Here is a 25,874-nt window from a genome sequence, read left to right on the forward strand (position 1 = left end):
GGTTTTGAAAAAGGTTACAGAAGGTGCCAAAGAGCAAGAGCTGGACTTTTCACATTAGATGAAGCTTTTGGTCAAGGTGTGATGGTTTTGTCTTGGGTGGAGTGTGTGCACGTGTGCATGTGCGTGCCTGTTGCAGTTCTACAAAACCCCATGCCTCTAAGACAATGGTACCCAACATACAGTGATCCCCAGGCAGTTATTTCATTAGTCTCCCTTCATGTGTGGTTGGTTTACGAGACTAAGTGCGTTGTGTCGGTCTTGTAGTTAGGTCCAGTAACTATCTTTAATTAATGTTCTGATTCCTACTCCAACCCTTTCCTTTTAGCCATAGTACAAAACAAGCATGCAAGCACACGCCATTCAATTGGCGATTGATCATAAGCGCACCACTATGCCTCCCATGGCTCGGATCCACCACAACACTCCACAACACACTATACCACCCACGCACGGTCATTGCACGCCATTATCTCATTCAAATCTGCGCGCCAATTCCCAACCGGCACCTCACTCACCAAACCTCACCACTTCGACCACAAACTCCTGCACACGGGAAAAATATTCCCGCAACCCTTCATACCTCTGCATCGCTGCAATTCGCCACTCTTTTTCGGAGTACTGCATGACTCGGATTGTCCTCGGCCCCCCCGCGATGCTTGGCCAAGCAACAGACGTTAATAGCTCGACCGCATCTCACTGGGGACGTCCTGGGTGAGCATGCGGAATTGATACAACCCTCATGCAGTCGCCAGACTGCGGCAGGACCAGAGGCAATGACGGGTCGCGAGAAGGGCGATCCAGGAGTTTGTAACTGGGCTTGGGTGGGCATTTTGGCTCATGAGGGGGCCCGTGGATGGCGATGAAAGTCCATTTCTATTCGACATTATGACCACTCGGAGCACGTTCAGGGCTGGTGTACCAGCAATGGGAGTATGCCCGATGTTGAGTCGAGCACTGACCCGTACCGAAGCGGGTGGGCAACTGAGACTGTTTCCGGTCCCGGAGCCTGGCAGGGTATGGCTCGGGTCGCTGTGGCCCAATAGAGGAGCAAGATTCAGGTCACACTGGTCGTCACCCTGCCCTTCGCCTGGGTGTTATAAAAGGGGAGCGTGGAGCCATTCGCTCTTCTCTTTTCACTGCCTCTTTGCTTGCCTCTCGCCTTTTTGTTTTTCTCCCTGTCTCACAATTGGTGTGCGATTGCCAGGATGTGCTTCTTCTTGAAAGCCTGATCCAGGGCAACTGCCAAGACTCCCTGCCATGCTGTCAACATTCCACCACCATCCAGATGGACCAATGCAGAGCCACATTGCCATGAGCTCTGGCAAAGTAATTAAACAGGAGATAACATGCCATATCATGAGGCAGGAACACTCAGGCGGAGCTTCCCGTGGAGGTTCATGCCACACATACAGACCTTTACTGGGCGAAGTGAGGGATATGTCTCCTTACGCATCAATTCTCCCCTCTCTCTATCCAACCCACGATCTCGTCTTCTTTGGACACACAGGGAACATCATTACTGACTCGCAATCCCATTATCCTCTGGCACGACACCGCAACCCCCACATTGAACTACACCACACCTCTCACTGCCACACCTTGGACACCATCAGTATTCCTCCCACCTACCTCTCCCTCAGCGTTCTTGGTTGCGTTGGTCTGACGACCGTGCCAGGTATTGAGAGGTTGGCTATCCTCACCTGCTGTGTGTGTGTGTGTGTGTGTGTGTGTGTGTGTGTGTGTGTGTGTGTGTGTGTGTGTGTGTGTGTGTGTGTGTGTGTGTGTGTGTGTGATGGCTCCTGTCCTAGCATAAATTAAGATTGTAGAATTTATAACGGGATAGCTCTGCTCTGTGTCTGCTTTTGTAAGATTACTTGCCTTTTTCCGCACCCCACAAATTTCTTGCTACCTCCTGCTGTACATAAAAAGAAACCCAATTCAATGTGCCACATACTTTTCCTCGCCATTGTAAAGAAATGTTCCCAGCTCGTTTTCGTGTTTTCCCTCACTGGTCCAGCATGGTCCGCACCCTCGTTTAGCCAGGACGTTATCCCCAACGATTTCTTTCCGAGCCGGTACGTGCTTAGCAGTTCCGCTCGGCTGCATCTGATCTGGTAAGGTGATCCGGTTTGATCAAGTGCGTACCGAGGGCGTGTCCCCTGCTAATTAGATCACATGACCTTTAGGTAAATGGTTTAGACGGAGGACCCTAAGTCGCGTGGTTGATTTATTGGCATTTACGGTCGATTTGTAACCCACCATGTCACAAAGTTATTTGTGTGCGACGGCCTGCGATTTCGGAGAGTCTGGTGGGAACCCGAGTTAGCTGACCCCTCGTGGTCTTCGTCTTCGCCTCTGACCCCGGGTCCTCAACAATATATAATTATCTATATAATTTTTTTTCCAACTGTGTGTGTGGACTGGCCACTGATTATTTGGGCCTGAATTTATTTATTTATTTATTTATTTTTTGATGTGTTCTTTTGAAAAATCTTCCACAAAAAGATCGAATTTTACACAACATTGCTAAGAATATGTACAGTACTGAAATGGGATCGGCTGGTCTGCCTCGGTCCCTCTAAGCGATCATGAAATTGTGTGGCAATGTGCTTGTTATCCTTTATTACTACCATGATATTGTTATGCTTGTTGGATTGATGGAGGAATTGAAAGACAGGATTGTATAAAGTAGCTTGGTTCGTGGACGTGTAGGAGACATCTCAATGTAAATTAAGTTGGGAAACTGTGAGCTTAAGTGTTGCATATCACTGCACGGGGGGTGTTACTGTGTTAATTTGGTCAGGATTAAGGCTAATTTATGCCAGCATGTGATTGCTCCCCTGTGAACTTTTCCTATGTCTTTGCATTTTCAAGACCGGCGATTAAAAAGGAATCGCATCCTTAAAACAACATCCGAGCCAGACATTTCCGAGCAGGTGAAAACCCCGCCTCCAGGAATGACAACAAGCAAACCATGCCCCCGGAGTGGATAATGGTTGTGAAGTCAGAGAGAGGAGAAGGGAGTTGGGAGCAGAGTCGGGACACGTAGAGGGAGCGGGACAGAAGCGAGTGAGGCAGGAACGGTGGTTGGAAGAGAAGGGCATGACAACTGGCTTTCTCTCGACACTGAATAAGGCTGCATGATTCTCGTGTTCACGCTGAGGTGAATTTGCCCGCATGATGGAGCAACATGCTGGCCATTGACTGTTGGCTGGGTCATGTGAGACTGTGCCTCAAAGCCTCGTGTTGTGCCATCGGGGAAGAAGGCGGCGCCATTCTGCAGAGAGCAACGGCGTCGGTATATGAGATTGTCAGTAAGTGACACACTAAGAGCAGAGTTAAACCGACTAAGCAATGTAAACAATGCACAGCAAAGAGCACTTAACAATTCCTACTTACAAACGGGGCCCAAGGACGCACACACGCACACAAAAATACCCAATAAGAAGTGATGGCCGCGGCCTTTATTGAAGGTTCTCAACTCGAGGGAAGATGAGCTGGGAACCAGAGCTATCTCGGACCTTCCCGCCTCGTGCAGTCTTCGACGTCCTGGATCGGTGGGACTCGAACCTGCAACTCAATAGCGCTGCAAGCACTGGGTACGAAGGGCAGCGTCGGGCTCCCGCACGCTCCTCCGGCACGTGATAAGACCAGAGCCAGCGACGAGATGAGACCAGAAGAACCAGCGGGACGAGACCAGAAGAAGCAGACACCGCGCCGTCCCGTCTATTTTCTTTCCTCTCTGGCGTGAGGGACGTGTCTCACCCCTCCGCACACCTCATTCGCCGGGGAAATCGGTCGTCTCCCCATGATTGGTCGGGGTGTGTGTCGGGGCGTCTCGATCCCCCGCCCCCCGAAGAGGCTCAGCTTCTCTTGGAGCTCGCTCTGCGCTCATTGGCTGAAAAATGACGCATACCCTCATTTGGCGCCAGGCCAGAACGAAACGCTTCGTGAGCACGCGAAGAGCGTGGACAATGCCACGAGCAGAGTGTCAGGATGGAGGGAACGTGTTGTTGTAGTTGTTGTCATAAGTGTAAAAATCCTATCCATAAAATAACTTCGCAGCGCATGCACACTTAATTCCCATTAGACATAAGGGAAAGGGAGCTATCTATCAACACACACCGATATAACTGTTCTATAAGGACCTGAATGTTGAGTGCAGTAAGCTTCCAAATTCGTAACAATATCATCGGTTTCATTGTGCCTGTCTTGTTTGATTAGCTTGCAGTGCAAATGTCTACCTGCATCTTTGACCTTCACAATATCTGGATTTTGCTTAACCTCCATCAGCTGAATTGTTCAAGTCTATATTTTTTCATGAGTAATGAAGCCTCGTAAATTCGCAGCTTTTCTTGTCTCCAATAATGCATTCGAACTAATTAACATATTACTACTGTGCTGTTCACCCCTCATGCTTATTGGATGAATTATTTTAGATCATCATTTTTCCTGCAAGTGCATGTTCATTAAATATTGTGAAGGTATAGACTTGCATTTACCTCTCTGTTTTGAAGTTTTTTTTTTTTTTTTTTTTTTGTAGTGGACATGTAATTAAATCGGGCACAAGTGCTGCTAGCCTACATGGTTTAAAGGGCCGAAGAACAAGGTGAATACTTTCCGGCAGGCATTCAAAATGATAAGAGGAAGTCATTTTCTTGCAGTGATAGTGGATGGCCACCCCCTTTGTCAGGAATAAGGGCCATCTGCTTGACTTGGATGTTGGTCACGTGGAAGAGGAACAAATTCACTTAAAAGAAAACGATTTCTCGCTTGTATTTATCGAAAACGATTCCGGCTCCTTTTTTTGCACGCTTGTGCTGGAATCTAATTGCTCAAATGCAAGTAATCCGACCATTGCAAATTGATGCCAGCTTATTGGAGAGCCTGGGGAACTAACTGTGTTTGTCAAACCTTGTGGTAGAAAACAGTTTCCAAAGCATTTTTTCCCCCCTCTCTCCAATCAATCTTTAATTATGATGCTGCCATGGGAGGTGGTGGTTGGGGGGGGGGCAGTTTACCATTCAGGGGTTTGCAGATTATAAATGTTTGCCTTTTGGCTTTAAGTCTCACAGAGGTACCTGAGTGCTATCAGCTGTGTCATGTAATGAAGGATCTGTGGAAGTGCATTGTCAACATAATGCAAATGATGTGTGCGATTTGAGTTTTCCACGACTAATGTTATCATCATCTCGATTGTTCTCTTTTACAGCCAGATCCTTCCTTCCTTACTTCCTTACTTGTGTACTTTTTGTTTTTATTTTCTTTATTCTTTCTCTTTTTCTTCTGTTTTCTCCTGCTTTTATTGCACAATTGTTTTGTGTTTCTTTTGGGCTATGGAGCTTGAAAACAGCTCATTTTGTCGTGCATTGTTTTGGAATCAAATTTGATCGCCATGGAAGCTGTCTAGGCATAGCCGAAAAGGACAAGGAGATATAAGATTGTAAAATTCCTTGACATTCTGGCCACAATAAAAATAGATAAATAGATAAATAAACAGAACTGGAACTGGGCTGGACACGTAGTAAGAATAATGGAAACCAGTGAAGAACAATAATTGCAAACTAGCAACCTGGAGAAGGCCCTGTAAGAAGCAGAGGGAGACCAAAGATCAGGTGGAAAGATGAAATGGAAAAATTTCCTGGAGTGAAATGCCTTCAAATTGCATTGACTTGAAGGGAATGAACCACATCGAGGGTGGCCTTAATCCTACAGTGAACGGAATGCATTGGTCAAGTCAATTCAAGTTTGCAAATCTGCCAAATATATGTTGAGCACAAATGTAACCACAAATATGTTGAACTGATGAAAATGATCATGCACTTGTCATGAGCAAGGACAAGCTGCTGCATTAATTAATGTGGAGGAAAATATGGCTTCATATGCATGAAAGAATAAATTAACATTTTTTTTTTTCTGTTCAATTTGAACCATTGCAATGGGTTGGCATGATAGCCTCGAGGTATGCGCACACTTCTCTGTCCTCTGGTCGAAGTTCAAATCTTGGCCCAGCTATAAATTGTCATCCTGGTGTTTCACAGGCAGGGTGAGGCATTGTTTGTGCTCTCCTGCGAATGGTCATAAAGCTGGGCACCCTGTCTGTTGACATTAGTTGGTGAATGTTAGAGATCCCACGGTGTCCTTCGCGAAGAGGTGGAACGCCATCTCGGGCATCATGGGCAAATCACAAATTCCTACCCTGATTGACTGCTGGGAAGGCAATGGCAAATCACCCAGCATCATTCTTGTCCTTCAGCAGTGCCAGTGCTCTGTAAAGAGTATTGTACAGCTCATTGTTATTTTCTCAACTGCTCTCAGGATAATGGAGGTTCTTGTCCATGCATCACGTGCACCATGATAATGGTGTACATGTGCATGAATGACGAGGACATTTATAGACTGGCAGGGTGCCTGGCGTTGCCAGACAATGCTGGGTTCCTTCTCCTGGTCCTTCCCATCCCTCCTCCCATCCCTTCCCCTCCCTCATCCCACTCCTCCCCTAACTCCTCCCTCCAGACTCCCACCTCACCCCTCCCCTGCCTCCTCTCACACCCCCTTCCCCTGCCTCCCCTGATTAGTGGTGGTTGGCTTGTGGCTTCCCACTCTCTGGGGATGTGTCCAATGCAAAAATGCAAGTTATCTCCACAGCTGACTTGTAATACCTTCTACCACCTCCACTGAGTGGCGATACACGATGCACATTTACGTCGAGAATTTTCATCGACCTGCCCTTCCGAACCGCTGCGACTATAGATGAAACCAAGTGTCCCTTGTTCATCACGAGGTTGAACTTGGTCCATGTGCCAAGTTTGGTGGCAATTGGCCCAGTAGTTTTGGCGTGATTGGTGTTAAACACACAGACGCACACACAGACGCACACACAGACGCACACACAGACGCACACACAGACGCACACACTCGCTTATTTCCGGACCTAGGGTGGGGGTTTTGTCATCGGCTTTGTCTCTGTCTATCACGCTATTTTCTCATTACTGTAGTAACTGAAACCACCACAATTAATCCAATCATCTTGAGGGGTTAGCTATAGGAGACGTTTGACCCAAGTGTTTTCAGCACCAGGCCTGCCAGGCTTCCTGACCTCACTTTTGCTGATTTGGGTCGGATTTTGGAATTTGGCTGGGGTGGCAGCGCTAACTCAACTACTCAGGGGATCTTTGGCGTCCCATGAGTAGTTGAGTGAACAATTATCTAGTGCTGTCATGCGAGCACATGGGACACTCCGCTTGATGTCCATGCAATGGATGGCACACATTATGTTGCAACACCCTGCCTGTGAAGTACGAATCTGACAGTTTATAGTCTGGGTGAGAATCTTTCCCAGATTAGACAGCTCAAAGTCAGTGCGCTACATCCGCATTATCCTATCAGACCTGATCATAATGATTCTGCACCCTGGAAAATGCTAATCTGTCTTTAGTTGCAGACAGGCAGAACCGTGGGAGTTTTGAGGTAAATATCAATTTGTATTCCCTGATAGAGGCATCCACATTTATTCTCTTTATAGTGTCAGAAAAAAATGTTATTTTCCACATTCCCTTTCAAAATAATAATTTAGGAAAAAAAAAATTCTTTTTGATGGAAAACAAATTCTCTTCTTTTGTTTGACCAAAAATCATGTGCAATTGGAGTGTTGGATCCCACTATGTTGTATGTATTTATTATTTTACATAAATGAAATAAGTAATGGCTTAAATGACATAATTTTGATTGCGCTACTGTTTATCTATTTAATGATCGCACACTCGACATACATACATACATACATTGGAAGCATGCGTCGCTGCATCCACTTTCCGCCGGAACTCCAGGGGCCTCCGTCTGGCCATCCCCCAGGCAGATGCCTGTCCCATCCCCATCTCTTAGGGGTAGGACATTCCAGGCACCCATCCGAAGGAACTGCCTCGGTTAACTCGAGGAGACTGTCATGGGATACAAGACGCAAGCAACATGATTGTTTTCATACCTCTACCAAGAAAAATTGAGAATGGGAAAAAAAATTATCCACGTGTGGTTGTTTTGTTGTTGTTGGAGGGTTGGAAGTGGGGTTTCTGTACACAAGTTGTTGCATTTTCTTTTTGGAGGTTTTGATTTATGTTCTGCTACGAGGCTGAGTTTTATAACATAATTCGGACAAGGTAATTTAAAAATATAAACTGTTAATAATCTGGTCATTTAATTTAACCTTTATCAAAATGCTTAATGTTTAAACGCCTTTGAAATGCAATCTTTGATTTGCCCTTTATATGGACCATAAGGTTTTGAAATTGTATCGTGGAGTAAATATGCAATTCGAAATTAAATTTGAAACAAAATTGAACTGCTAATTCATTCGCCACAAATTTAATGTCAGATTTTTGAGCGATTCATTTTTTTTTTTTTAATCCAACAGTCTTGCTTTATGGAGGAGCCAAACTATACAGGGCTGCAAGTTTACAAATTACCGAGGAATGTAGGTGGAGGAAGGGAGTGGTGTTTGTGGGTGGATGTACATGAGGTGGTGATGGGCAGCACATTTGAAAGTCTGAAGTGAAGAGGAAAAGAATGATGCACAGGGAGATTATCACTTCTCGACAAAAAGCCTGAACTTTGGGAGGGTGAGCAGATGAGGGTTTCTTGAGGGATAAGTGCAACCTGGGTTGTCGTGGGGGAAGTCAGAGGTAGTTGAGTGTATGAGGAGCAAGACCAGATGTAAGTTTGTATATCGCACAGAGCCTGCTAATTTGCTGCTGGTAGGAGAGTGACAAAAAATATAAAATTACCGTTTTTACAGCCATTTTTCCCTGCTGTGCAGGGGTTGGCTTTTTTTCTTGAGGCAATGTTTTATGGCCGGATGCCCTTCCTGACGCCAACCCTGGTCGCCTCTTACGACACACAGGGATACGGTACACCTATTCTAACCAGGGCATACACCGGGACCAGTACACTGGTACTCATTTCGCCGACCTCGGAAGGATGACAGGCTGAGTCAACCCCCTGGTGTTAATTCAGCAGCCAACGGGGCTTGAACTCAGGACCCTGGGATCCCAAGCCACCACCCTAACCACTAAGCCAACACCAGGCTCTGGTAGGAGAGTGACAGTCCTTGGGAATTTACTTTCCATCTTGAGATACAAATGATGTAGAAATATTTTTTTTTAAACTGCCTAAAGCATATCAAGGGGGAAAAAAAGGATCACCAGCCCAGAGAAGAGGGTTGGAGGATGAGGCTTGGGGAGGTGGGGGGGGTGGTGGACATATTGGAGCTCTTTATGAAAGCCTTGTACACCTTGATAAGCTTGGTGCAGTTGACGAATGCCTTCACTCGATGGAGAATACCCAGGGGGTGACTTCCCTTTGATGGTACTCTGCTGATATTATCCTCCCACAAAAGTTATGACAGATTGTGAAACAAAGGAGTTCCGGGGATTGCACCTCTTCCAGTGGCTGTTCAGAAAATGCGGATTGGGTAGTTAGATTGCTGATCCTTCTGGGAAATGAAATGTAGTGGGCAACGAGTCATTCGCCGGCATTGAACGTTATATTCCAAGTCTCTGGTGACTTGTATTGTCCAGATCTGGTGAAATTTGATTCCGCAGTAGTTGGCCTTTCACAATAAGTGATTCATCATTCTACAATCATACAGGGTTCATAAATTCCTGGAAAGGCATGGAAAATGAAGAGAAACAGTCAGGGCTTTTTCATGATTTAAATTTGTTGTTGTTTTCATTACCTCTGCCACCGAAGGTGAAGGAGGTTGTTTTCACACCTTTCTGTATGTTTGTCTGTGTGCAGGATATCTCAAAAAGTCGTGGACAGATCCAGATGAAATTGTGGACAGGTTGGGTGTGTGACAAAGATGAACTAATTAGATTTTTGTGAAGATCCGGATCCGGATCTGACGACTAGAATTAAGTGATTCTTCACCATTGAGAGATTGGGCTAAACTAATATATAGCACGATATCTCAAAAAGTTGTGGACGGATTCCGATGAAACTTCGTAGATAGGTTGGGTGTGTGACCACGACAAGTTTATTTGATTTTTCTGAAAATCCGGATCTGACTACTCGAATTTTTCAAGTGATTCTTCACCATTGAGAGATCGGGCCAAAAATGATACATAGCATGATATTTCAAAAATGTATTGGCCCAGTTATATTCTCGTGGATCAGGCATTGCATGGCAGAGGTATGCGCTCTACCGAGCGCCCTTCTAGTTTTTGACAGTTATTTATTTCAATTTTTTTGCTGAAACCGACCACACCAACATGCTCCTGCAGCATGAAGAAAATAAAAATCAATCACCGTTTTTATTCAGCTTCTCTTGGAGAATAAGGGGGCGTAATACGAGAGGAGAATGATGCACATTTTCCTGCAAGAATTATGTCTCGTTGTCTTTCTCCCGATAATCTATGAAAGGGGGTAGAATTGGCAAAGACATCCACGCAGGTTCGTGAATGCAGCCTTTTGGACATGAAATATTCCTGGTGGCATTCACACAACATTTTGTCTGGCAGGTGATTGGATTGGGATAACCAAAGCTATTTTCTTAGCAATGGAGAATCAATTTTCCAGATAGTTGGCTGGATGGAGATATTGTAATTGTCAACATTGGTTGGCCGCAGATAAGAAAGCCTCTCATTGAGCATGCTGTCGAGTGTGCAAACGTGGATTTGACTTGCATAATATAGGTGAGAAGTGGCTGTAAACGGCCACATGGGGGACAGACCAACAGCAGGGTGGAGGGACAAAATAGAGGAAGAATTGGAGGAATAAATGACTGGGAAGAATAAGAGCAATGGGAGGAGGACACTTGGTGAGCAGGCTGGATACAGGTGCAGACTCTGTCACAGAAGTAAAAGGGAAAACGGAAGGAAGCACAAATGGAACTAAATAAATTGAAGAGGGGAGGGGGGTGGGAACAGAAATAGATGGGCTTGGGATGGGTTGATAAGATTATGGGTACGGATCTGGAAGGATCTGAGGTTGTGGTGAACAGCTATGTTTTGATCCCTGGAGGGAAGAATGAAATTGAATAGCCTGAAAAAGTTGGTTCCACAGGTGGGAGAAAAAGAGGAATAAATAATTTGAGGTGAGCAGTGAGTCTGCTTTTGCGAGTTGTATCAGAAGGTTATTACTGATAGATGCTGGGAGGGGGCAAAGCATGAAAAGGCAGATTTAATTATTCAAGACCAAAAAGGCGGTAGTGGAAGACAGAGTGGACCAGGCCAGTTGTGGATCGGTGTTGACATGATCTGTGGATCTGTGGATCGGTGTTGACATGATGGACAAAAAAAAAATTGAATGCGTGATGAAGAAGAGAAATTTGTCAATTGTAGAAGAAATTCCAGGAGCAGTCGATGTTTGGAGCTAATGCGATGATGGATCAGATCTGAAAGGAGAGAGCAGATTTTAGGCCAGACAAATCGGCTTCACCAAATTGCCGTGCATGAAGTTCACGAGGACTGTATCTGCGAATCTGGAGGTGCGACGGGCTCTGCAATTGCTTCGGGAGCAGAAAATAGTGCAAGAGTTTTTGGAGGAGTTTTAAGAAAATGACAACATGATGGAGAATTGTGTGACAGAAGATGGGGAAATGGTTTGATTTGGGATAGGCTTTGCGGAACACATGGTTCATATGAAAAAGTGTGCGGAAGTTTTTTTTTTGTGGTCGGATTCTCCCTCCCCCTCCCTCAACCGCTCCCAATTGTTAAATAAATTAATCATGGTGCTTTAGTTTCTGGAATATATCTTGAATTTTTTTAATTTTTTAATTTGTACCCTTTACTTTCGTGTTGTTTTATTTTCTCTAGCGAGGCAGTGTCATCACTGATGTTGTCATGTCCTGGCTGTAAACCTTTCTTTGTTGCCTCCACCACCGAAGGTGGAAGGAGGTAATGTTTTCGCGTCTGTCTGTCTGTCTCTTTGTGTGCGGGATATCTCAAAAAGTTGTCGAAAGATTCATATGAAATTTGGTGGGCAGGTTGGGTGTGTGAGAAGGTCGAATTGATTCGATTTTGGTGAAGATCCAGATCCGGACCCAGATCCGGGATATATATATATATATACACAGTAAGTCCTCGCTTTTCGCAAGGGTTGCGTTCCTGGAAAACCTTATGATAAGCGAAACTGTGTTAAACAAAACATTTTCCCATAGAAACCAATGTGTTAAAGGGGGGATGTGTTTTTGGCTCAGAATTTTTTGGACATAAACACAAATAAACAAAACACAGTCCTCGAGTCGTGGAGACTCACCCCGAGGCTGGAGGAACGGAGTTGATTGCGGTGGACAAGTTACACTTGCGGAGTGGCAGAATCGTCCCCCTCTTCACTTGACACTGTGCTGTCACTTTCCTCACCAGCAGGAACGGTCTCTTGGCAGCTGGTTGAAGGAGCATCCTGGATGGTGGATGGAGTTGGTGCTGCATCTTTTGGCTTGAAAAATGCATGGAGAGTGGGCTGGATGGCTTTCTTTTTCTTTGCTGCATAATGTTCCTTGTAGCAACAAAGGGCATCATTAACAACACAGCTAAAATCAGTGCTCCTTTCAAGATTTGGATCTTGCTCGATAACAAATTCTATGGCACTTTCAAACGAGCTGAGGATTTGGCTGAGGTTTTTCATGGTGAGATGCTCGGATGAAGGTGTCACAGCATCTTCTTCTTCCTCAAGAGCCCACTGCTGTTCCAACTCCATAAGATCTTCATTGCTTAAGGGTTCTGCATGAGACTCCAGTAAGTCATCCACGTCCTCTTCGTCAACCTCTTCAAACCAACCTCCTGCGCCAGGTCTACAATTTGACTTGTAATCAACGGAACATCAGCAAACCCCGTGAAATTATGTACACACTCAGGCCACACTTTCTTTCACACAGCGTTCATTGTGGAGGCACTCGCCTCCGCCCATGAATCCTCAATGTTTTCCAAAGCCATTTTTATGTTGTATGTTTGCCAAAACTCCTTGATTGATAGCTTGTCCTTATCAGTTTTTTTGATAAGCTGCAGCATGGTATGCTTAACATAATAGGCTTTAAAAGCAGCAATAACTCCCTGATCCATAGGCTGTAAAAGTGAGGTAGTATTTGGTGGTAAAAATACTACCTGCATGTTTTCACACCAGTCTTCCATTTGCTGAGGATGGGCAGGAGCATTGTCTACAAGCAGCAAAGATTTGTTGTCAATGTTGTTCTCCTTGGAGATACTTCTCAACATGATTGGAGAAGTAATTGATCATGTAATCGTGGGTCAATGCCCTAACAAACGACGCGCTTTTTCTTGTATCACAGCAAGAGGTAAAGGCATGCGACGTTTAGTTTGATCTTCTATCCACACACATAATAAACGCTCCATGTTGTGCATGGCACCATCTCTCATTCTCGTTAGTGTCGTTGCACTCGAATTGGTCGCAATCTGTGATATTTTCATTCTCTTTGCCGAACTTCGAACGATCGAATGTACAGTCGATGCAGCGATTGCATGCGCGCGGCCGATTTCCGTTGTCCCTTCACCTCGTTCATGTCTTTTAATTATATCCAATTTCACCTTCAATGTGACAGCCTTTCGTTGTCTCTTGAAACTAGGTGTGCTCGGCTAAAGACTTGCGGGTCGCTTGGGATTCATACTGGAAGGTATGCAGGCGAGCGTGAAGAGAATACGTACAGTACCGCATACAGTACATGCGCAGTAAAGTGAAAGTGTGTTTATGCGCATCCTGTGTGATTGTTGTTTTTTGCAGGCAGTTTGAAACTTTTTTTTGCGTTTTTCCTTGCAATGACATTACGATAGGCATAAAATGTTTGCGATAATTGAAAAATTGGTCATTAAAACTAAATTACGAAAAATCGAAACTACGATATGCGAACTTCCAGTTAGCGAGGACTTACTGTTTTATATATATATATATATATATATATATATATATATATATATATATATATATATATATATATATATTAAAGCAATTCTTCACCATTGAGAGATGGGACCAAAAACTATGTATAGCATGACATCTCAAAAAGTTGTGGACGAATTATGACAAAACTAGTTGGATGAGTTGTTTCGTTGACAAGAACAATCCGATTTTATTCTGCTTGAGGTCCAGATTCAGATCTGAGCCATCATACAAAATGTAAACTGTTCAGCCTGGGGAGGTATGTGCTCAACCGAGTGTCGTTCCGTTTCGCCAAGTGTCACTGAGTGTTTTTTCGTTTGTTTGTGTGGAGGATATCTCAAAAAGTTGTGGAGGGATCTGGATGAAATTTGGTGGGCAGGTTGGGTGTGTGACAAGGGCGAATTGATTACATTTTGGTGAATATTCGAATCCAGATCCGACTCCTAATTTTTTTTAAATTTTAATAGTGATTCTTCACAATTGAGATATAGGGCCAAAAACGATATTTTGTCATGTGTCTGGCCAGTTAAAACTGACTGTGCATGGATGGCCAAATGGTTACAGCGGAGGTGTTCGAGTTTTTGGTGGGAACCTTTCACGCGCGTGGGAAATGGAACCAGGGGACAGGCTGAAGCTGGATGCACGACCAGGAGATAGACATCAAGTAAAGTCAGTGAGGAGACACACATCGCTCAGTGAGAGGTGCCAGATTAAGCGGCGAGGCATAGCCGAGAGGCGGGACAAGCAAGAGAACCTTGGGCACGACCAGCACAGGCTCACTTCTTGTATCACCCCCCAATCCCATGCCATTCTTGAACCTTCTTTTTAGTTCGTCACAGTGATCTCCATGGGCCCTACATTTTCCAACATTGTTCTCCCAGCCTGATACTCTCAGCATCAAAGCTCGCTTCCTCCTCCCCTGCTGCATTTTTCTTGTGTTATATCCTGTGCTCACTACAGCCTCCATTTCCATCATGGTCTGCTACAACATCGCAAAAGTCCCGTCCTTATTTCCGAAACACAGGGATGGCTTCAAGGGGTTGTTATGAACAGGGGATCTTACCCATAATCCCTACGCTAATTATCACGACTCCCCCCCACCCGTTATTTTTTTTGGGGGGGGGGAACAAAAATACACCTTTGCACTCCAGGTTCCCTGACTTGGTGATGCCATTGTTGCTCCTAACCGTGTCACATGGCCCATGCTAAGCTATGAATTCCCATCTCAGCCAGACATTTGACCTACCCCCACAAACATAGCAATATATAGCATGATATTTCAAAATATTATTACACTGGATATGTTCTTCTGGATCAGGCATTGCGTGGTGGAGGTGTATGCTCTCCCGGGTGCCCTCCAGTTGTGTATGTAATGTTGTGGCATAATGTGAATTTTGCTTTCATTTTCTCATTATTTCAAGTTTTCCGTGCAGCATTTAACATTCTAAGCTCAGTTTGTGTTATGTCTTGTCACGTAAAAAAAATTGTTCACTATTATTTGAACGGTCTGTGGAACAAACATGTTTGTGTTGATGAAACTACTATACGTATTACGTATATTGTTGCTGAAATGACCATAGGGGTAACGGTGAAACGGGCAGAAGATAGATGAGTTATTTCATTAAAATGTCCACGATTAAGTGTTTGGATTCTGTGTACAATGATGGGATGTGTCAAAGTGTGTTCAGAAAGCAGATAAAATGTGGCCCCTCACTTTTGTAATGTGTCTGAAGACCCCACCATTTCCCTCCTCCCCCCATCAATCCTTAAAAGCGTTTCACATTCTAATGTGTCTGCATTTCTTTTACAAGTCATTCTGCAGCTGCACAGATGAGCAACCCCCCCTGTTCTTCCACGACTGAGTGTGGGTTTGGTGAGCAGTTAGGATTTGAAATAGTAATTTACTGTGTGAATAAGGCCACAGTTGTTTGGAAATTGGCATGAAAATCCCTCGGAAGAGGGTTCAAATACAGTGGTTCATCAGAATTCTCGCTCAATCAGACGAACGTACTGCAGGTGACGGGACTCGATGGAATTCTGTACATCTGTACATCAAAAACCGAAGAAAATATCTGTTCTGTTTTCATGGCCTCTGACCCCAAGTACGATCCATCACTAAATTGGTGACAGTACGTGTGGAAGATTTGACCTTATGGTCATTCACGGTCTGTTGTAACAATATTCACTCTCCAAACCTTGCATGCAAACTATCCAGACAGAGGGATATTTATTCTTTGAAAATAAGTTTTAAAATGTTGACTGCCGACTCTTGCTGGCCGTCAAATGCCTTGGATAATGTAGAACAAGCTTGTTTCAGTTGCAATCATTTATTTTTGCATTGTAAGTTGCAACCATCTCTTCTTTGGTCTTAGTTGAGCTGAAGAGAGCTTTGTGGCAATATCATAGTTGTGCACTTCAGTGATGTTCAATATCGCATATAATGGTACAAGACAAATTTGATCAGGTTCAAGATTTAGGTTCACTGAACTGCCAGCAGATCATATGTTGTTATTTGGCACACCAGCATATTCTGTTTACAACACAATGGCATGTGGCAGGATCTGGTACACCCAGCACTGAGTATACTCATAGATTGCAGTCAACATGTTAATACTTTCACTGAGTGAATGTAATTTTAATTTTGCGTTAGTCAAACTTTGAACACAAAATGGTTCTGCGATTTGCATTGTATGCAGATCTTCATGGTAACCTTTGTTGTATCTCATCGCATTTATTACAAGTCAAGTCCAAACACTTTGTGGAAATAACAAATGACATTGGTTACGTTCCCATTCTTTTTCCATCAGTTACATTTCTGGAGTTTTAAAATACTTTGTGTGGCATAATCTGTACTCTTTGCCCTATTATTCTGGGCAGGTCATGTTGCTGGGGTGGAGTGTGTCTCGTGTGCTCCTAAGGACCAGCATCTGTTCCTCTCCTGCGCTCAGGCAAGTTTCCTGCCTTTAATGACTTAAAAAGTACATATATTTTCTTTTCTTTTTTGGAAAAGTTTGTAATATCTGTTCTAATAATTTACTTCCCCAATAAAATTTATTTTAAAATATTGTGCAATGTGTACTTACTTCCGTTTTCTTTTTCATTTCATCCTGAAGCTGGGAGGTGTGATGTGACAGGGTTCTGCTATTGAGTCAGGAGCAGGGAAACGTTTCCCACCTTTTATATTCTATAACCACGAGCTGAGCTAATGGCTCGATGAAACAAGTAAAAAAAAAAAACAAAAAACAAAAGACATAAAATGTAATAGCCCCTGTTGTTTTAATAATTTTGCTGTACAGAGTTAAAAGGCTAGCCCATATTTTATGTACAACTAAAATAGCCGCCAGTCTTCCAGTCAGCCATATTTTATCAGATCGCAAAATAAAGTGAGGGGCACATGTATGTCATCGTGTACTGTGCTTGTGCCAAGTTTGAACAAAATCGGGCCATGCATGTCTGAGAAATGGTTTGGGACACAAAAAGTATCAAAATAGTCGCCAGTCGGCCATCTTGGTTCTGATCTCGAAAAAATAAATGATTTGCATATGTAAGCCATCATTCTTTATCTGTCGGCCAAGTTTGAACAACATCGGTAAATGCATGTCTGAGATGGTTGAGGACGTGTTCAATACTGTTTTTTATCTTGCCAAAACGAAGTTTTTGCAAGATATGTTAGTCAGCTTGTATGTTTTTTATAATATTTTATTTTATTTTATTTTGTTTGTCTGTAATCACGTATAAAAAATTCTGCAGAGCACAGTTATCATTGGAAAATTTTGTAACTTCGCATATCAGAGGCCTATAGAGGTCCCTTTCAGTGCACAAAATTTTGAAGGTCAAGGTCAAAGGTCAAGGTCACTTTGTCGCAAATCAGGGGAGTCGACGAAACCCTTATTTTTTGAGTAATTTTGATCGGATCGTCTTCAAACTTCATGGGAAAATAGTTCATGGTCTGGCGCTCAGCTGATTAATTTTTGGTGGCGATTGTCCTTGACCTTCAGGGTTAGCGCTGAAGGTCAAACATATTTGACACCAAGGTCAAATTTTCAAGTTTTAGGAACCATATCGTGTAGTACCTCAAATTGAACACCTCGATGAGTGCTTTCTAGATATGTCAAGCTTGAGACATTATGACATCATTTGGTGAGGTTATGAGGCAAACGCATATTTTTCATGGTTACTCTGTAGAACGATTCTCATCGGAATCTCTCGTAGGCAGATATTCCTCAAGGAGTCGCTCCTGGTGGATAGCAGCTCTGTTCACCTCAGTGTGACCTTAAAGAAGTCACACGTGGTCACCTTTTGGCTGGTTTATTTTTTGTTTGTTTTGTTTTTACAACTGAAATGGCCGCCAGTCAGCCATCTTTGTTCGCAATGCAAAATAAAATGTGTATATGTATACCATCATGTTATCTTTGTGCCAAGTACAAATAAAATCTGTTCATACATGTCCGAGATATCGTTGAGGACGCAAGCATGGACATGAAAATCGAGACCAAATCCATAAGCCCCCGTTTCGGACCAAGTCCAACGGGGACTAATAATGTCTGCCGATTTATGCAGGTGTTTTTGTTTTTTATTTTTGTTTTTTTTTAATGGACCAGCTATATCATAGTTATGTGACACCATTGAGAGTCTGTGCTTGTTTGTGTTTTCGTCATTCTTTTCAAATGAAACAATTTTTGTCCATTGTGTATTTTCTAATTCTTTATCATCGTATATTGGTTGTTTTAAAAAAATCTGTTCATGAACAATAACTCACTTGCTTTTGAGAGATTTTATTTAAGTATATATTTTGCTTTGCATTATTATTATTATTATTATTATTATTATTATTATTATTATTATTATGTTGGTAAATGCACTGAAATTGTACCAGATACAGTATTGGAAATGATTATGGAAACAGGAAAAGCTGTGTATAACATGTAAATTACACACACGAGAGAAATGCATCTGCAGTGAAAAAAAAAGAAATTCTCCACAGTTGTCATGTTTTGATATAGTGCACTGTGATTGGATGTCAGGCAAGTAATCAGTGCTTCACTTGTAGAAGGATAATAAAAGTATCTGTGCTGATATTGTCACATGTTGAGTACTGCTCCTGGGAAGGAAATATCGCATGAAAAAAAACATGTACAAATCAAATTCTTAGCTCTTGAAGGCTATTCTATGCAGCAGATTGCAGCCCAGCTTCATGTTCCAGCAGAAGGTAATGTACAACAAGGAAAAAGGACATAAAATGTCATCGCCCCCATTGTTTTAGTAATTGTCCTGTACGGAGTTAAAGGGCAAGCCCATATTTATTAACAACTAAAATGGCCGCCAGTCTACCAGTCGGACATTTTTGATCGGGTCATCGAATAATGCTAGGTGCAAGTGTATGCCATCGTGTACTGTGCTTGTGCCACGTTTGAACAAAATCAGACCATACCTGTCTGAGAAATGGTTGGAAACACATTTAAGTAACAAAATGGCCACCAGTCGGCCACCTTGGACCTGATCTCGGGGGGGCGGGGGGGGGATGACTGGCATATGTAAAGCATCTTTCATTATTTGTGTGCCAAGATTGAACAAGATCGGTGACTGCATGTCCGAGCAATGGTTCTTCTTGCGTATGGCAGCTTGGTTGCCGGGTAGCTATAATTTTGGTGGGGCGTGACTATGCCGCTGATGTGTCCCTACACCAGTACACTGGTACTCATTTCATTGACCTCGTAAGGATGACAGGCTGAGTCAATCCCACCTGGTGTTAATTCAGCAGCCAATGGGGCTCAAACTCAGGACCCTAAGATCCCTGGCCCAGTCCCCATAACCGTGAAGCCAACGCCAGGCTTGAGAAATGGTTGAGGATGTGTTTGATACCTGTTTTTTCATTTATTATTAAAAAAAAAAAATTAAAATGGCCGGCAGTCCACTAGTCAGCCATCTTTGATCAGACCACAAAATAGTGAGGTGCACATGTATGCCCTCATAAACTGTACCTGTGCCAAGTTTGAATAAAATCGGACCATGCATGTCCAATAAATGGTTGGGGACACATTTAAGTCACAAAATGGCCGCCAGCCCGCCATTTTAGTTCTGATCTCGAAAAAGTGACAGGCTTATGTAAGTCATCATTGATTATCTCCTTGCCATGTTTGAACATCGGTAAATGCATGTCTGAGAAATGGTTGTAGACATGTTCAACGTCTTTAAAAAAAATATATATATTTTTAACAACTGAAATGGCTGCCAGTCGGCCATCTTTGATCACATCGTGAAATAAAATGATGTGCCTATGTATACCATCATCTGCTGTATTTGTACCAAGTAACAATATAATCAGTCTGTACATGTCTGAGATATGGTTGTGGCCGCACGCGTGCATGCATGCACGTACGGACACAAAAATCGAGGCCAAATCCATAAGCCCCTGTTTCGGACTGAGTCCAACTGGAGCTAATAATCTGAGGAGGAAGAAATCCCAAACTCTCAACAAAAGGTGATGTGAAGTACTTCAGGGTATGTTCTTTATGTGATAAATGAATATCCAGTGGAGATCTTGCAAATATCCCAGCTGAAAGTACAGGTGTTAACCTTTCATCAGTAATATCGAGAAACGACGATGACTCAAAGCGTTTTACAACCATTTTCCCTCCCCCTTTTTTCAGGCGGTTGGTTGAATGATCACATTCCTCCATACTTATTGTTACCTTTGTTGGGGTAGATCAAGGAATTTCATAGTAAAGGTAGGATTGTATAGTGTATCATGGTCTGTGGACGAGTAGGAGACATCTCGATCTAAACCAAGTAGGGAAAACTGTGAGCTTAAGTTGTGTCACCACACAGGGGTGGTGGTGTGTTAACTAGATAGGGTCTAAGGCTAGTTCTCCCAGTTTGTGATTTCCATCTGTGACCTTTTCCTACATTTTTTTTTACATTTACACGGCCAGCCATAAAATGACCACCTTGTAAAAACAACAAAAACAAAAATGCCGAACGTTTCTGAGCAAGCAAAAGCCCCACGTTCCCAGCTTCAGACTAGCAGGCCACGCCTCCGAGGCTGAAGATTGGTCAGTGTGACATGAGAAGGAGAAGGTGCTCGAGAGACAAGAGGGCGGTTGGAAGCAAAGCATGAGGCTCTGGTCCTTCTTGGCACGACTAAATAGCAGCGCGATTCTCGTTGTTTGTGCTGATGCGAATGTGTTCGTGTCCTTAAAATAAGATGCTCATCATTGTCTGATCGGCTGGGTCATGAAGTTTGTACGTTGGAAGGGAAGGAGGGAAGAAGAAGAGTGCCCCTCTTGGCCTCATCTCGGAACTGCGACAGTCGCCTTGTTGTATGATCAAGGAGAAAGGTGGTGCCATTTGGTGTGTGGGGACCTGGAAATTAGAGGGAGCGGTGTGGCAATCTCGATCGTGAGAAGAAACTGTACGGCAGTTTGTGGGCTTCTGGCGATGAAGACCGCCACACGCATTACCTCAAGGACGTGGCCGTGAGGAGTGACTTGGCGCCATTTTGTGCGTTTCCCACGCAGTGGCTTTGAGGCTCGATGACTGTGAGACTCCTTTAAAGGTCATCTCTGGGAATAAATCTGAGTAAAGGGAGGAATTTCTTTCATTTTTATCTTCCCCCTTGTCTGTTTTTGTGACTGAGTGGAGACGTCTCAAATTAGGATTTCATTTTACTTCACTTTTCATTGTCGCCTTTTGGATTATTTTCATTATAACTCGTTGATTTATATTTAATTAATGATCATTTGTTAAATTTACTTGTGTTTGTCTATTAGTTGTGGGTTCGAGAATAAGCCCGTGTGCTTCTGTTCTGGTGAACGCCTCGAAACACCCTCGTTTCCCATCTCGCACTCACCATAATCTCCAAGGATCTCGGCTGTTCGCCTCTGAGTGAAAACTGTTCGGCTACCCATCCAGGTCGGTGTTCATCTGCCTGAACACGACAGTATCTTTCCAGTTACATCTGTTTTGTGCGACCCGAAAAAAAAGTTCCATATATTTCTTGGCATCTTAAATCCATATCTTTTTTGGACGTCCTCTCGGTTTTCTTCCGTCGACCACGAGCTTTCATTCCTTTCTTTACAGCTTCATCTTCTGACCTAAGTTGCACATGACCAAATCAACGAAGTCATCTTCTTCAGGTCAGGTATTGGAGCATGTGCCAGAACAATGCGTTGCTGCGTCCACTTTCCGCCGGTACTCCAGGGGCCTCCGTCTGGCCACCCCCCAGGCAGATGCCAGGCCCATCCCCATCTCCTTGAGATGATGGTCAACCTGCTGCAACCACGAGGCACGTGGTCAGCCCACTGGCCTCCTCCACTCATGAGACTCCCTCGCTGAGAGAATCTGGTGAGCAGGATCAGCGTCAGTAAAACGAGCCACATGTCCATACAGCCGCAACTGACGCTCACGGACTATGCAGGTAACAAATCTCATCCGAGTCTCTCTCAGCAACCGCTCATTGGACACAAAATCTGACCAGCGATAGCCAAGGATTCTCCGAAGAGACCTGGTACCAAAGGAATCAAGTCTCCGTCTCAGATCCTTGGTCAGTGTCCAAGTCTCGCATCCATAGAGCAAGACTGGAAGTACCAAGGACCTGAAGACTCGGACTTTCGTCCTCTCGCACAGGTACCGGCAGTGCCATACCCCATGATCCAGTGAATCCATGACTCCCCAGGCCCGACCAAGACGTCTATTTACCTCTGACTCAAAGCCAGCAGAGACATGAATATCACTGCCAAGGTAAGTGAATCTCTCCACGACCTCAACATCCTCACCACAAACAGACACAGACAGGACAGCAGCATCCAAGATGTCACCGAAAGCCTGGATCTTAGTTTTGACCCAAGAAACCTGTAATCCCAGTGGCTCCGACTCCTCATTCAGCACCTCGAGGGCCCCCAAAAGGATATCTAAAGTCTCCGCAAAGTTGACTGCATCATCTGCAAAATCAAGGTCCGAGATCTTGACATTCCCAAACGATGCACCGCAACTTGATCTCTCCGACATCCTCTCTAAAATCTAGTCCATGCAAGTGCTGAAAAGTGTGGGGGCCAGTACACACCCCTGACGAACTCCAGTAACAACTGGAAATAAGTCAGAGATGGTACCACCACACTTCTCAGCACTCTCAGTACGAGAGTAGAGTTCAGACATCAGATCGATCAGTTTTGGCGGCACCCCACGAAGTCCAAGAATCCTCCAGAGGACATCCCGATTCACTGAATCGACCGCTTTACAGAGATCAACATAGGCTGCAAGCAGCCCCTGCCGAAACTCTCGTCTGCGTTCGGTGAGGACACGAAGAGCAAGGATACGGTCAATCGTTGACCTCTTTGGTGTAAAGCCTGACTGCTCTGGACGCTGGTGCTCAAGCAGATGGTGGCGAACCCTATCAAGAATTATCCGAGCAAAGACCTTGCCCGGCACTGAGAGCAGCGTCACCCCTCGGTAGTTGTTGCAGTCTTGGCGATCACCCTTCCCTTTCCAGAGAGGAACAACAAGGCCCCTCTTCCAATCAGTTGGGATGATGCCTGTGTTCCAGGCAGAGCACAAAACTGCATGCAATGACACGAGTGCAGCATTTCCACCAGCCTTGAGAAGTTCAGCATGGATGCCACAGATCCCTGGAGCTTTGCCCCGTTTCAACTGGTTCACTGCAGCCCGTTTTCCACAAGCGAAGGTGGACCACAGTTGATTCGAGGGTCAGCAACAGGGATTGTAACACCCTTGACGTCAAACTCGACAGCTGGGGGATCAGCCTGGTACAACCGCTCAAAGTAACCGGCCCAGCGGGCCTTCACTTCAGACTCCTCTGTCAAGAGCCTACCACTCTCTGCTCTAACTGCAGTGCTCCGAGGGATGGGCTTGGATGAACGCAATGCGTGAATTCCCCTGTAAGCGTGATGAGGATCACCTGTTCACAGGTGATGCTCTACCCCCTCACAGATTCCTCGCACATAGGCCTCCTTGTCCACCCTCAGTTCACGTCCAGTTTTACGCCTCAGTTCCCTGAACAGCTCAGCTCTGCCATTCAGCCTGGCCTTGCGACTCTGGTCAAGCGTATCCAGTGTCCCTTGAGAGACAAAATTCTTCTTTGCCCTGCGGTGAGTTCCAAGACATCCACCGGCAACATCAAGGACGGTGGTCTTGAAGGCACTCCACAACTCTTCAGGACACCCCAAAGCACCCAGACCCCCCAAGTGTCCACTCAGCCTGTTCGCAAACTCCTCAGCTACTCTCTCATCCCTGAGTTTGCCAACATCCAGCTGAGGCTGGGATGGTACCATTCTCCAGGATTTAAGGTGCAGCTTTAGAGTTGCTACAACAAGCCTGTGGTCAGAACTGAGCACTCCGGTTGACCGTGCAGTTCTGGATCATCCTCCAGCGACCGTCAATGAGGACATGGTCAATCTCCTTTGCCGCACCGCCAGCGTTGGAATACCAAGTCCAGTGATGAGCTTGTGGGCGCTGAAACCATGAACCAGCCACCCTAAGTCCATGACTTCTTGCAAAGTCAAGGAACTTAGTGCTATTCTGGTTCATAGTTCCTGACCCATGGGGACCAACACACACCTCATAACCATCCCTATCAGTTCCAGTCGATGCATTGAAATCCCCCAAGACTAGAAGTGTATCTCGTCTGGGGCACTGATCAACCACAGACTCGAGCGTGGCGTAGAATGCATCCTTCACGGTGAGATCACTCGCCTCAGTCGGAGCATAAACAGAGACCAGGGAAATGACACCTAAGGAGTGACGAATCCTTAATCTCATAATACGCTTGTTGACCGGTGTTACCTCAATTATCATTGGGGTCAGCTTATTGGACACAGCCACAGCAACTCCTTGGGTATGGTAACCATCAGAGCAACCAGACCAATAGTAGGTGTAACCACCCACCATTATCTCGCCGCAATCCGGTCTCCGAACCTCAGAGAGAGCTGCAATCCCGATGTCCAAACGCTTGAGCTCAGATGATAACAGAGACAGATGATCATCCTCTGGGATAGGACATTCCAGGCACCCACCCGAAGGGACCGCCTCAGGTTAACCCAAGGAGACCGCCGTTTGGTGGACGACACCTCAGCACCACTCTGACACACTCTCCCACAAACTGACCCAGGGATGTTACCCCGTGGTTTCCTTCCTATCATCAAAGATTGGGGGTCCCGAAGGCTTTGCCCCAATCCTGTCATCCGGTGAGCTGCCCTGCGAAGGGAAGCTGCACAGGAGGTATTCCCACGGAGTGAGTTTTCAGATTTTTTTGCGTTTTTGTGTTTTGCGGAATGAAGGGTTTTACGGTGGCCGGAGTGCAAATCCTGCCACCAACCTCCGAATAAAAAAGTAACCCAACTGCAGGAGGACGTCCGTAGACACAGTTGGGCACTAGATATGGATGGCTGTTGGCTCACAAGGAGCTCCTCTGCCCTCTGACAGGTTTTGTTTTTAATCCTGCTGGGTGTCCATATCCAAACACCCTCCTCACCAGAAAACCTGGTGGGGGAGACGGTTTAGTCGCCGACAACCCGACCATGGAACAGGTTAGTACAGGTTTACATGGTACCTGTAGCAGGTCACAGATCTAACCTGACCTGACTAGTCAGTATTGACAACTAGTCAGTATCTTCTTCACTCGTGTTGATTTTTAATCTCATTATTTCTGAGAAGTTAAATTCTTTTTCATATAGCACTGCATAGCATGATACTTCAAAAAATGTATTGGGCCCGATATGTTCTCGTGGATCAGGCATTACGTGGTGGAGGTACGCGCTCTACCGAGTGCCCTTCTAGTTTACATATTCAATCTGTATTGCCCACTTTTTGCTTTCAGAGACCAATACCGATCTGTTAACCGGCTTAATAAAGTGACTTTTACAGATAATGGAATGCTTCACGATGCCACCTCGTCTTTCCTCCACTTATTCCAGGCTCACTTTATTCTTGATCCAACAGTTAATTCTGCTGCTCCCGATGCCTCAATTATTTCT

General features: G+C 44.7%; 1 protein-coding gene across 3 annotated transcripts in view; it reads left to right on the plus strand.

The window, feature by feature from the left end:
* WDR77 (WD repeat domain 77) overlaps positions 1–25,874 on the plus strand; it is a 166,345-nt gene that overhangs the window by 25,662 nt on the left and 114,809 nt on the right. For all 3 annotated transcript variants that reach the window (XR_015058974.1, XM_085884181.1, XM_085884180.1), the window contains exon 5: positions 16,765–16,835. Coding sequence is in view for 2 of the 3 variants with exons in the window: in XM_085884181.1 (XP_085740307.1) it covers positions 16,765–16,835 (71 nt within the window). In the remaining variant the exon portion in view is untranslated. The remainder of the gene's footprint in view (positions 1–16,764; positions 16,836–25,874) is intronic.

This window comes from Eptatretus burgeri, chromosome 6, assembly GCF_056783735.1.
Source record: "Eptatretus burgeri isolate ZD-2024b chromosome 6, Ebu_testis_v1, whole genome shotgun sequence".
Lineage (NCBI taxonomy): Eukaryota > Metazoa > Chordata > Myxini > Myxiniformes > Myxinidae > Eptatretus > Eptatretus burgeri.